Below are 12,184 nucleotides of genomic sequence, written 5' to 3' on the forward strand. Positions count from 1 at the left end.
CAGTGGAGCTGCAAGGCCGGCGGTGGCGGCCAGGACCGTTGGGGGCGGGGTGTGTGGCCTTATGACACACTTCTGGTGATGTCAGGGGGTGTGGCATATGCTAACGCGTTATGCTAATGAGTTCCCCTAGCTCTTTTTCTACGAAACGACCCCTGCCTGTAGTCCAGATCAGTTGTTCTGAAAGATCTCCAGCCCCATCTGGAGGTTGCCAGTCTTGTCTGACTGTGTAATCTCAAAGTGCTGCTTGACTGATTAGTCCCTTCTGCTGATTAAAAACAACAACAGCTTTGAAATATATTTTTGAAGTGAGCGGAGACAGATGGGGCTTTTGCCCAGCAAGGTTTCTGATGGGCCACTGGAGATTTGATTGGCTGTGCAGATTGTTGCTTTGGCAGCAGCTGCCACCACAGCACAATGATCTTCACTGTGAGCCTGAAGGTTAGGACAGAGATCAGCTCCCCTGGAGAAAATGGCTGCTTTGAAGGGTGAACTCTATGACATTGTACCTTGCGGAGGCCCCTCCCCTCCCCAAACCCCACTCTCTCCTGGATCCACCCCCAAAGTCTCCAGGTATTTTCCAACCCAGACCTGGCAACCCTACTGAAGGTGAGCCGTGGCAGCCATTTTATGGGAGCCACTTTGTAGCAGCCATTCCTCCCATCTGGTTTTGGTCCCACTGGTTTCCAGCCTTCTGCCGGCAACCCCATCCCCTCCCTAAACTCCACCCTCCCCAAGCTCCACTCCCAAATCTCCAGGGATTCCCCTACCCAGAAATCTCCTCTCCCCAACCTCTGCGTTCTTCAGGCAACGAATTCTGTGACGGGGCCCGTACTTCCGACTGCTTTGTAGGAAAGTTTCTGAACCTGAATAAAGTAGAAGAAATGTACAAAGACTGTTCTGTCACCCCACCCTGTCCTTTTAAACATTGGAGGGGAAGAGAGCTTAGAGAGCGGCTGCTTTTGTGCTTTGTGCAGCAGTCTGGTCACAAGGTACAGCATGGTGGCAGAATTAAGGAGATGTAGGAGCTTGGGGTTTGCATGAGCCAGATCAGGCACTAACATTCTTCTGCTAAAACGTTAAGCCTTACAACCCACTATAATTGCGCCAAACTGTCATCTTACGCTGCACTAAGTAGGTGTTTGAGTAACATCTGGAAGGGTTATTAGCTGCTAAATATGGCCTGGGGTGTTTTTTTTGCATCTTGATTCATAACAAATATGCGAGCAATGTCGTCATCAGCAGCATGTTTTGTAATATAAAAACCAAAGGATGGCCTGGCAACTTGGTCATACAGTCAAAATAGCTGGGATACAACAGCAAAACCTATCCCTAAAACCACAGGGCCATGTCTTTAAACACTGGGCTGACTGCCCCTGCACAAAAGGCAGCTCTGTATTATGGGATATTTGTTATGCAACTATGTTTCCAGTGAATTTTGCTGCTAGCTCACCTGTAGAGGAGATTACACCTTTCAAGGTAGGATCTATACAATTTATTGAGACTTGCCAGCAAAAATAGACTTTAGAATGTATCTATACAATTTTGATTGTGTTTAATCTCTATAGCATTCACAAGGAGCACATACCATCTATAATGTCAGTACAGGACAGAGAGAGAGAGAGAGAGAGAGAGAGAGAGAATCCTTGCCCTTAAGTTTGGGCTACTTGCTTCTGTGTTCCTGTTTTGTAACTTGTTCTGTCAAGGTGTGAGTGATACCTGCAGCATTTCTTTGCAGGGAGTTCCCAAAAAGATAGCTAATGGAAAGCAAAGACTTCAGTCATCCCCCCTCCCCCCTTACTGTATCTTTTCAAAAGAAGAACTGTGTGGGTGTCGTGTTCTTTCATCTTTTCTGATTGAGCAAGCCTAGGTGAGGCAGGATTCATAAGTCTCCAGAGGATTTCTGTAGCTGGAAGGGAGGGGGTCAGCAAACCCACCCTTCCTTGGAAGACCACAGATTCCCTTCTCCTATTGTTTCTGGGAATCCTCTGTCTCTCAGGAGCAGCATTTCAGGGGCCATTTTGGACTGTTTTGAGTGGGGGGGAGGTGAAAACGTTAGTCTGCTGATGGAAATCCTTCAGTGGTTAGGGGTTGACAATGGTTACCAAAAATTATACCTCCAATAGAAAACTAGATCAAGATAGCCATGTTAGTCTGTAGCAGTAGAAAAGAGCAAGAGACCAGTAGCACCTTAAAGACGAACAAAAAAGTCTGCATGGTCAAAGCAATAGTATTCCCAGTAGTCATGTATGGCTGCGAGAGTTGGACTATAAGGAAGGCCGAGCGCCGAAGAATAGATTCTTTTGAACTATGGTGCTGGAGAAGACTCTTGAGAGTCCCTTGGACTGCAAGAAGATCAAATCAGTCAATCCTAAAAGAAATCAACCCTGACTGTTCCCTGGAAGGCCAGATAATGAAACTGAAGCTCAAATACTTTGGCCACCAAATGAGAAGGGAGCACTCACTGGAGAAGACCCTGATGCTGGGAAAGATTGAAGGTCAAAGAAGACGAGGACGGCAAAGGATGAGATGGTTGGACAGTGTCATAGATGCAATGAACATGAAACTGAGCGAGCTTCAGAGGACAGCGGAAGACAGGAGGGCCTGGCGGGAGCTGGTCCATGGGGTCGCAAAGATTCGGACTCGACTGTGCGACTGAACAACAACAACAAATGAGCTTTCATGAAAATTAGATTCAATATGGATCCTAGCCATTCATATAGTTCTTTCAAGAGATCGGAGTGCTCCAGTTACATTATCTGATCCTTTAAAGTAGGCATGAAATATGAACTGTTTTATTATCCACATATGGGAAGATAGGGAAGATAGGGAGAGGATGTGTCAAGTCTGAGCTGAGCTTGCCAACTCTGGGTCAGGAAGAATTGGGGGGTGGAGCCACAGTGCATACAGAGTCCACCACCCTCCAAAGCTGTGATTTTCTCCAGGCCAACTGATCTTTGTAGTCTGGAGATCAGTTGTAAGCCTGGGAGATCGCCAAGCTCCACCTGGAGGTTGGAAACCTAGACTGAGCAAAGGGTTGCCAGTTCCCAGCTGGCGGTTGGGATTCCCTGGTTTTGCAGGCTCCTGCCTTCCGCTGGCCAGGTGGCCGGCAGGAGGAATTCTCCCCCCCCCCCAACAGCAACACGGAGTGACTGGAAGTGATGTGGGCATGTTGGTGATGGCAGGGGGGCGGCAACGCCCTGGTTCTTGGGGAAAACTCTATGGTTTGAGGGCAATTTTACCATAGAGTTTTGCCCAGAACCCAGAGTCCCTGATGTACTGACGTCACTTCTGGGTGACGTAGGTACAGTGCGTGATATCACTCTCTCGTATCAACACTGACAGAGCCAGCAGTTGGTATAGTGGTTAGAGTATTGGACTAGGATCTGGGAGACCCGAATCCCCACTCTGCCATGGAAGCTTGCTGGGTGACCTTGGGCCAGTCATGTGCTCTGCGGCTAGGGTTGCCAACATCCAGGTAGGGGCTGGGCTGGCTCCTGGAATTATGACTGATCTCCAGGTGACAGAGATCAGTTCAGCTGGATAAAATGGCAGCTTTGGGGGGTGGCTGTATGGCATTATAGTGCCATCCCCTGGCTCCACCCACAGATCTCCAGGGGTTTCCCTACCTGGAATGGGCAACCCTGTCTGAACTTAAGCTCAGAGGTTGTTGTGAGGATAAAATGGAGTACTGGAGAATGACATAAGCCTCTTTGAGTTCCCATTGGGGAGAAAGGCGGGGTATAAAGCAATGCTCCCTCTAAGCCAGTGGTGGCGAACCTATGGCATACGTGTCAGAGGGGGCACTCAGAGCCCTCTCTGTGGGCACGTGCGCCATCGCGCGCCACGTCCCCTCTCGCTAGAGCTCCTCCACACCAGGAAAGTTCTTCCCACTGGCTGATGCCTCTCCCTCCGTTACAGCCAGTCAAGGCAAGGAACCGGGAAGAAGGGAGGGTCGCAGGCACCCCAGCAGGCAACACCGCCTGGGCAAACTTCAGTCCCTTGCAAAACCAAAGAAACGTCAATGGAGACCTCAGGTGAGGGCGCCCTCCTTGCCCCCCCCTGAAGCCTGTCTTGGCGCTCGCTCACCTCCTGTTACGGGACTCGGGCCAAAGCCCCTGGAAGGGACAGGCGGTGCGGGCTCACAGCGCGCGTGAGTCATCCCGAGCCCGGAACTAGCCACGCCGCCGCCCTGCTCTCCCTCAGCTCCTCCATTTGCATGGGCTCCCGCTCCCTGAGCTGGACGAACTGGGAAGGGCACCTGCTGATGACCCAGCACCTCCCTCTCAGACTTCCCTGCCTCCACCATCCCCCTGGCAGGAGGTCTCACCGCGGGCGCAACGGGAGTGCCGCTGGCCCACAGACCTCCGCCCGCTGGTGTGCCCGAAGCTCCTCCCCCACGAGATCTGTCTTGGCCCCAGCGCTTCTGGCAAAGGGGAGCGCCAGCCGCTAATCGCAGGAGCCAACTGAGAGGCCCTGGCTGGCACCTCAAATAAACAAACGTACTATCTGAACTAGTTTAATACCACAGCCACTTGAGTTGCTCATTTACAGTTTTATAAATCACAGTCATGAAAGAGAAGCTTGGGAGACTGTCTTTCTCTGTCAAAACAAAGAGAAGTTAATCTGAATACGTGAATATTGAGCATTCAGTTTGTTACAATACAGAGTCCTTCAGTATTGTATGATTGCTATGTTCTTGGACAATCCCGTGTAAGATGGAAAACGTTGTATTGTAGTTCCTACAATGCAATATTTTTGACAGGTCACTCACAGAAGAGTACCATAATGCATAGATAAGTTCTAAGGCCTGAGACTATCTAAGGGAGCAAGATTGGGGAATGAAAATGGGAACGGAGAGAGCCACTGGCCAGACCAGACAATCCATCCAGCAATTGACCAATGGCTTGACTACATGACTGCATTCACACTTAGTTCTTTTTATACAACATGCAAAACAGCGATTATCTGCCAAAGTGCACATAATCAGAGATTGCATTACTTTTTCTCACAATTAACAAAAAGAAATTAGCAGTTTCAATGTACTGAACAAACAACTACAAGGTGTAGGGAAAACAGCAGAAAGGATGTTTTGTGATATCAAAACATTTGAGAGAAAACTGCAGGTTTTTGAAAGAGACCTTGAAAGTGGGCAGCTGAAATAGTTTCCAAATCTAAAAATGCAACATTTGCAGACAATCCTAGAAGCCAGGGCTATTTTGGGGCAGGAACGCACAGGAACAGAGTTCCGGCTGGCTCCCAAGTTGGCCATGCCCAGCAGGAACTCATTAGCATAATAGGCCCCACCCAACAGCAGAAACTCATTAGCATATTGGGCCACACCCCTGACAGCACAGCACATTAGGCCACACACCCCTAATGTAGCCAATCCTAATGAGTTCCTGCTGTTGGGTGTGGCCTATTATGCTAATGAGTTCCTGCTGTTGGGTGTGGCCTATTATGCTAATGAGTTCCTGCTGTTGGGTGTGGCCTATTATGCTAACGAGTTCCTGCTGGGCTTTTTCTACAAAAAGAGCCCTGCTAGAAGCCATCAGGATATCTACAAGGAATTTTCTAGCATTGTAGCAGCTCCAAAGGTGAATTTTAGTAACAGATCTTTACCGTTCCGTAAGATGGAGACAACTCCGTGTTTCTTACTTCTCCAGATAAAGACAAATTTGAAGAACTTGATCTTTCCTGCTTATACTGGTTAGATTTAGGAAATCTGGAAATGGAGCTATTGGAATATCAAGAAAGCTCTATCTGGAAAAATAAATTCTATGACCTGCGTGAAACACTTGAGAAGATAGAAGGGATGACACAGGACAGCAAAATTGGTTCTGAAAATGAAATCCTTAAAGTGTGGAATTCTCTGCCAAATAATTTTAAGTCAATGAAAGCACTTGGGATTGCTTTTCTTACTTTGTTTGGATCATCTTACGCTTGTGAGCAGCTGTTTTCAGATTTGAATTATATCAACTCTGACACCAGAAACAGACTAAGATGACCTGAGTGCTGCATGTGTTGCTCTCAAACTTACAAAATATGAGCCAAGGTTAGACAAATGATCAGCATGCATGCAACAGCAAAAATCACATTATTGGTTCAAAAGCATGCCAAATGCAAACTTTTACCTTTCAATAAAAAGTTGTTTGTATCATTGAAAGCTCTGTTATCCTCCAAAAGGATATTATAGCATTGGAAAAAGTGCAGAAAAGGGCAAATAGAATGATAAAAGGGTTGGAACATTTTCCCTATGAAGAAAGGTTAAAGGGCTTGGAGCTCTTTAGCTTAGAGAAATGACGCCTGAGGGGTGACATGATCGAGGTTTATAAGATTATGCATGGGATAGAGCAGGTAGAGAAAGAAGTACTTTTCTCCCTTTCTCACAATACAAGAACTCATGGGCACTCCATGAAATTGCTGAGCAGTTGTGTTAAAACAGATAAAGGAAAGTACTTCTTCACCCAAAGAGTGATTAACACATGTAATTCACTGCCACAAGAGGTGGTGGAGGCTACAAGCATGGATAGCTTCAAGAGGGAACTGGATAAACATATGGAGCAGAGGTCCATCAGTGGCTATTAGCCACAAGGTATAGATAGGAACTCACAGGCTGGTGCAGGTGATGTACTGTATTTTTGGTGCTTGGGGTAGGGGGCAACAGTGGGAGGGCTTTTAGTGTCCTGGCCCCACTGATGGACTTCCTGATGGCACGTGGTATTTTTGGCCCCTGTGTGACAGAGTGTTGGACTAGATGGGCCATTGGTCTGATCCAACATTGGCTTCTGTTATGTTCTTAAGTGTTTTTCTTTTAAGACAAAATATGTCAATATATGAGTTGTTTTTTCTAAACTAAAACCTCAGTATTCAGGTTAAATGGCCGTGTTGGCACTTGGCGATAAATAAGTGGATTTTGGGTTGCAGTTTTGGCACTCAGTCTCTAAAAGATTCGCCATCACTGCCCTAATCTATGGAGTCCTGTGAGCAAAAATTCTACTTCATGAGCTACTGGCATTAAAGTTGTGAGCATTTGGCTAGCTCACACTAAATCAGCTTAGAGGGAAACTGGTATAAAGGAAGTAAATATTTGAAATTCTCATTCTAACTGATGCTTAGTGTGTCTGTGTTGTATCAATTATTTTAGCATGGATAACAGCAGGGCTATTCTTGGGAAGGAACGCACAGAAGCGGAGTTCCGGCTGGCTTCATAGTTGGCCACGCCCACTACAGCCAAAATCTCTGCGTGCGTGGCTACAGGGGAAAGGCCTGGAGAGTGACCCCCCCCCAGCAACTCTGAGGTGGGCGGGCCAGGGGGGCCCCTGGAAGGATCAGGGAGGCATTTAAATGCCTCCCCGTGCCTTCCACGGCCTGTCCAAGGGCTGGCTTGCCTGGGCTCCATGCAGCCACGGGGTGCCTAGGCAAGCCAAGAGAAGGCATGGGGTATGGCCTAATATGCTAATGAGCTGCACTTTCAGGCATGTGGCCTATTATGCTAATGAGTTCCTGCTGGGCTTTTTCTACAAAAAAAGCCCTGGATAACAGTTTATATTAATTTAAATCTAAAAATAGCTGTATAATGCTATTGGTTGGAAGGTTAGTTGAAAGGGCTGTGGAGAGCTGTGCCTGAACCAAGTTATGTTTCTTATCTAGCTTTGAAACCATGGACCTTCTCCTAGTACAGTTCTCAACCTTCCTAATGCCGCGACCCTTTAATACAGTTCCTCATGTTGTGGTGACCTCCAACCATAAAATTACCTCTTGAGTACAAAGATAGGGAGAAATGTTAACAAATACTTGAATGGCAGAGCTGAAATGCCATCAAAGGCGGGAGGTGTTTTTTGTGGCATTTTGCAGCTTGTTGCAGAATTGGTGCAGGGCGCTGCTCTCTTTTTTTTTTGGCTGAGGTCTGAAGGTGCACAGTCTGTCTCTTGCAACCCATCCCAGGTGGAAGTTGGGTTCTGGCAGTGCGGGGGGGGGACCCCTGGGGACTGGTATGAATGCCCCCCGACTTAAACCCCATTCCCACCAAGTGGGGTCCTTTGCTTGGGCTGCAACAAACTCTTCTACCAAATTGTGGGCCAGGGGAGCAGGGCAGGATCGGGACCCCCAGTTTACCACGGGGCACCCCCACCATACCCAATGCTGATGGCACTGGCCTAACGCGCACACAACTCAGATCCGCTTTCGGATTGGGGGAGAAGCGGGTCGCCCCTGGCATCTCCCCGGCAGGGCTGGAGGAGGAGGAGGGGCATGCAGAGGTGCCTCCGCCGCGCCAGCCAGGGAAGTGCTGACGTTGGCTTGGCTGGGCCCAGCCCGGGCGGAGCAGGGGTGGGGTGAGCCAGGCCAGAAGCCCCTGGATGGTTGGAGCTGGCCTGCCAGTCCGCTCGCCTGCCCTGCTCCAGCCAGCTGCCAAGAAGCAGGGGGAGCAACAGGCAGGCGCCGGCTGAGTGTGTGTCCCGGTGTAACAGGCCGGATTAACCCCCCGGCCAGAGTAACCCCGGGGTTGAGGGGTTATTCTGGCCTAGGCTAGAGTAACCCCGGGTTAATCTGGCCGGCTGTAACAGGCCAGATTCACCTCCCCCCGGCCAGAGTAACCCCGGGGTTACTCTGGCCTAGCCCCTCTGGGGTTATTCTAGGCTAGGCCAGAGTAACCCCGGGGTTACTCTGGCCGGGGGGTTAATCTGGCCTGTTACACCGGGAACGGCCACCTCCCCGAGCCGGCATCACCCAGCATGGGAAGCGCCTGCAGTTCTTCAGCGGAGGAGGAGGAGACCATCGAAAATTTGTGTTTTCCAATGGTCTTAGGCAACCCCTGTGAAAGGGTCGTTTGACCCCCAAAGGAGTCGCGATCCACAGGTTGAGAACCGCTGTCCTAGTAGGTGGTCTTGGGGAGCTCTTTTTAAGGGAGATACTATTAAAACATGCTGTTAATATAAAACATGCTGTTAATACATTCCAGAGGGACAATGACCCCAAATTGGCTGATTCCATCACCTCAATCTAATCTACCAAAGAGGTGCACCTAGGTGTCTCTTAATATTCCTTGGATAATGTTTGAAAAGCAGGGCGTATGTATGAGTTCTCCTGTGTTAGAAGCAAGGTAGAACCATTTTAAGTAAATTGAAATTACATATGCATAACTCGATTCCCTCGTACAGTCTGTGTCTGAACTGCTACTTGGGTTTATGTGCACTGCATTTCTCATATGTATATGGGTCGATGTACTCTTGTTTTTCCATTGTATATCAAAAAAAGATCAGAGAGGAAGTAGGATTGAAGTGGAACTGTATTTTTTGAAAAGAGGTGTAGTAGCTTGATCTTATTCATATTTATGCAAAGGAAGTCTTAATGAATTCCCTGGGTCTTTCTACCTTGTCAGTATCTATAGCATTGCAGCTACTTGAAAGACTCCCTACACTCCCCCCCCCCCAAATTCATTATTTATGGGGTCTAGGGTTTCCAGTCTCCTGGTGATGGCTGGAGATCTCCTGGGATTACAACTGATCTCCAGGTGACAGAGATCAGTTCACCTTGAGAGAATGGCCACTTTGGATGGTGAACTCTATGGCATTATTTTTGTTGTTGTTCAGTCACACAGTTGAGTCCGACTCTTCACGACCCCATGGACCGCATCAAGCCAGGCCCTCCTGTCTTCTGTCATGCCCTGGAGTTTGCTTAATCTCATGTTCATTGCTTCAATAACACTGTCTAACCATCTTATCCTTTGCCATCCCCTTCTTATTTTATCTTCAATCTTTCCTAGCATCAGGGTCTTCTCCAGTGAGTGCTCCCTTCTCATTTGGTAGCCAAAGTATTTGAGCTTCAACTTCAGTATCTGTCCTCCCAGGGAACAGTCAGGGTTGATTTCTTTTAGGATTGACTGATTTGATCTCCTTGCAGTCCAAGGGAGTCTCAAGAGTCTCCTCCAGCATCTATTCTTTGGTGCTCGGCCTTCCTTATGGTCCAACTCTCGCAGCCATACATTACTACTGAGAATACCATTGCATTGACCATACGGACTTTTGTTGGCAGTGTGATGTCTCTACTTTTTATTATGCTGTCTAGGTTTGCCATAGCTTTCCTCCCAAGGAGCAGGCGTCTTTTAATTTCATGGCTCCAATCACCGTCTGCAGTGATCTTGGATCTCAGGAACATGAATTCTGTCACTGCTTCCATGACATCCCCTTCTATTTGCCAAGGAGTAATGGGGCTGGATGCCATGATCTTAGTTTTTTTGGTGTTGAGCTTCAAACCCACTTTTGCGTTCTCCTCTTTTACCCTGAGTAAGAGGCTCTTTAGGTCCTCTTCACTTTCTGCCATTACTGTGGTATCATCTGCACATCTGAGGTTGTTGATGTTTTTCCTGGCAGTCTTAATTCCCAAACCCCACCCTCGTCAGGCTCCACAGCCAAACTTTCCAGAAGCTGGCAACCCTAATTTCCTGGGCCAAATACTGTAGGACACAATAGTCAAGACGTTGCCAGTGTTTCTATGCATAAAGCTACATAGTACTTGTTTGTAAGAAGATATATTAATGGGAAATACATTTTTAAGAAGGAACTTCTATTCCTGGCTCAATCATTTACAGTAAAGATGAGGTGAAGCCCCCCCTCCCTCCACATAAGCAAGCATCATATGGTTTAGGATAAGAGAATCTTGCACTGACTCTAAGTAGTGGAGCCTACTCTGGCCACAGAATTGTTCCTCTTTGCTGTGTGAATGTGTAGGGCACCATGCTCTGAGTAGGTGGTTTGTGGGGATCTGATATTCTTAAGAAGTACATCTAATCCTGGAAAAACCCTTTGATCAAATGCTCCCTAATGATGCAGAGAAAGTATACTTATGCTCAACAGCATTGTTAGGCCAAACTTGACCACAGGCAACTTACACAAGAGATATATCATGATGTATTTCTCCATGGTTCTTCCCCTCCCCTCCCCTCCCCCTAAAGTTTTATTTAAATTTCTAGCCATCCAATCAATACCCTTTTAAGCCTGTTTTTCCCATTGAAGTCCATTGAGGTTACATTGGTTTAAAGCTAAATACATTGGATTAATTTAGCTGGAAATTGTTTGCCAGAAATAGGATTTAAGTAGGAGAGTCTATGATGTGTTGTTTTTGGCAGTAGTTCTGGAGTTTTGCAGTCATTTATACTGCATATGCAAAGATGTTTAGAAAGCAATTGTGCACTTTTTGGGGAGGAACCCCTTTAACTTATGAAATGACACCCAATTCTAGTAGAACTAGCTAAACTGCATGCAAATGATTGTGCAAATAACTAGAGGGAAAGATTCAAGATGTGATTGTACATTATAGAAGAAGTATGACCATTCAGTGGGAATAATGCTACTATTATGTTGCTCTCAGTGTTGTGGCATCTCTGAGTCATGTAGACACCACATGGCATCACTTACCTGAACAGCTGAGAGATTATTGCTAAGTACTTAAACATGTATATATGACTTAAGACTACATTAGGAGGAAGAGTTACTTAAATACTGTTCTGTGTCTTGTCTGCTACTATGTGCACATGTCATGTTAATTTACCTTTTGGTTTGGAAAGCTAAGAAAGATTGCCTTGCTTATCTGGAAGAACTCGTTTCAGCGATTTACTTAAGTATCTGATCCTTATACTTAATACATATGTATGACTAGTGCTCTTGCTACTGTTCATTAGTATATACGCAGACAACTAACACGTGAGTTAAGTGTGTCTATGGTGGTGTGTAAGTCACCAGAAATTGAGATTGCATGCTTCCAATACAGTTAACCAACCACATAATCACTTGATGGAATTTGTAACAATTCCCTGCAGTTTTTTGTTTCTCCAACATTCTGCTGATCTAGACTAGGGCTGCCAGCTCTAGATTGTGAATTGCCTAGAGATTTTGGGGGTGGAGTCTGGGGAGGTGGGGTTTGGGGAGGGGAGAGTGGGGTACAGTGTCATAGAGTCTACCTTCCAAAGCAGCTGTTTTCTCCAGGGGGACTGATCTCTTTTATCTGGTGACCAGTTGTAATTCTGGGAGATCTCCAGGCATAGGGTTGCCAAATCCTGAAACCTTACTGGCGGGGGAGGCTCCGTCCTGGTCGGGAGCTGGCTGTGTGCGCAAAGCGTGCGCGTGCCACTGCGCCGTCACCGAAAGTGACGTCAGACGTTGCTGACGTTGGGGGCGTGGCCGAGCTC

The 12,184-nt window shown here is 47.3% G+C and overlaps 1 protein-coding gene across 3 annotated transcripts in view; it reads left to right on the forward strand.

Annotated features, from left to right (window-relative positions):
- The window catches only part of GRAMD1C (GRAM domain containing 1C), a 119,161-nt gene that overhangs the window by 23,115 nt on the left and 83,862 nt on the right, over window positions 1-12,184 (forward strand). The window contains exon 1 of one of the 3 annotated variants that reach the window (XM_015413579.1): window positions 1,318-1,476. The exons of the other annotated variants lie outside the window; for them this stretch is intronic. Within the exon in view, the coding sequence (XP_015269065.1) occupies window positions 1,420-1,476 (57 nt within the window). The 5' untranslated portion in view covers window positions 1,318-1,419. Of the gene's footprint in view, window positions 1-1,317; window positions 1,477-12,184 lie in introns of those variants that run through there. 3 annotated transcript variants of the gene reach the window in all.

The sequence above is a fragment of the Gekko japonicus genome, unplaced genomic scaffold (assembly GCF_001447785.1).
Source record: "Gekko japonicus isolate JY-2015 unplaced genomic scaffold, Gekko_japonicus_V1.1 scaffold273, whole genome shotgun sequence".
NCBI lineage: Eukaryota > Metazoa > Chordata > Lepidosauria > Squamata > Gekkonidae > Gekko > Gekko japonicus.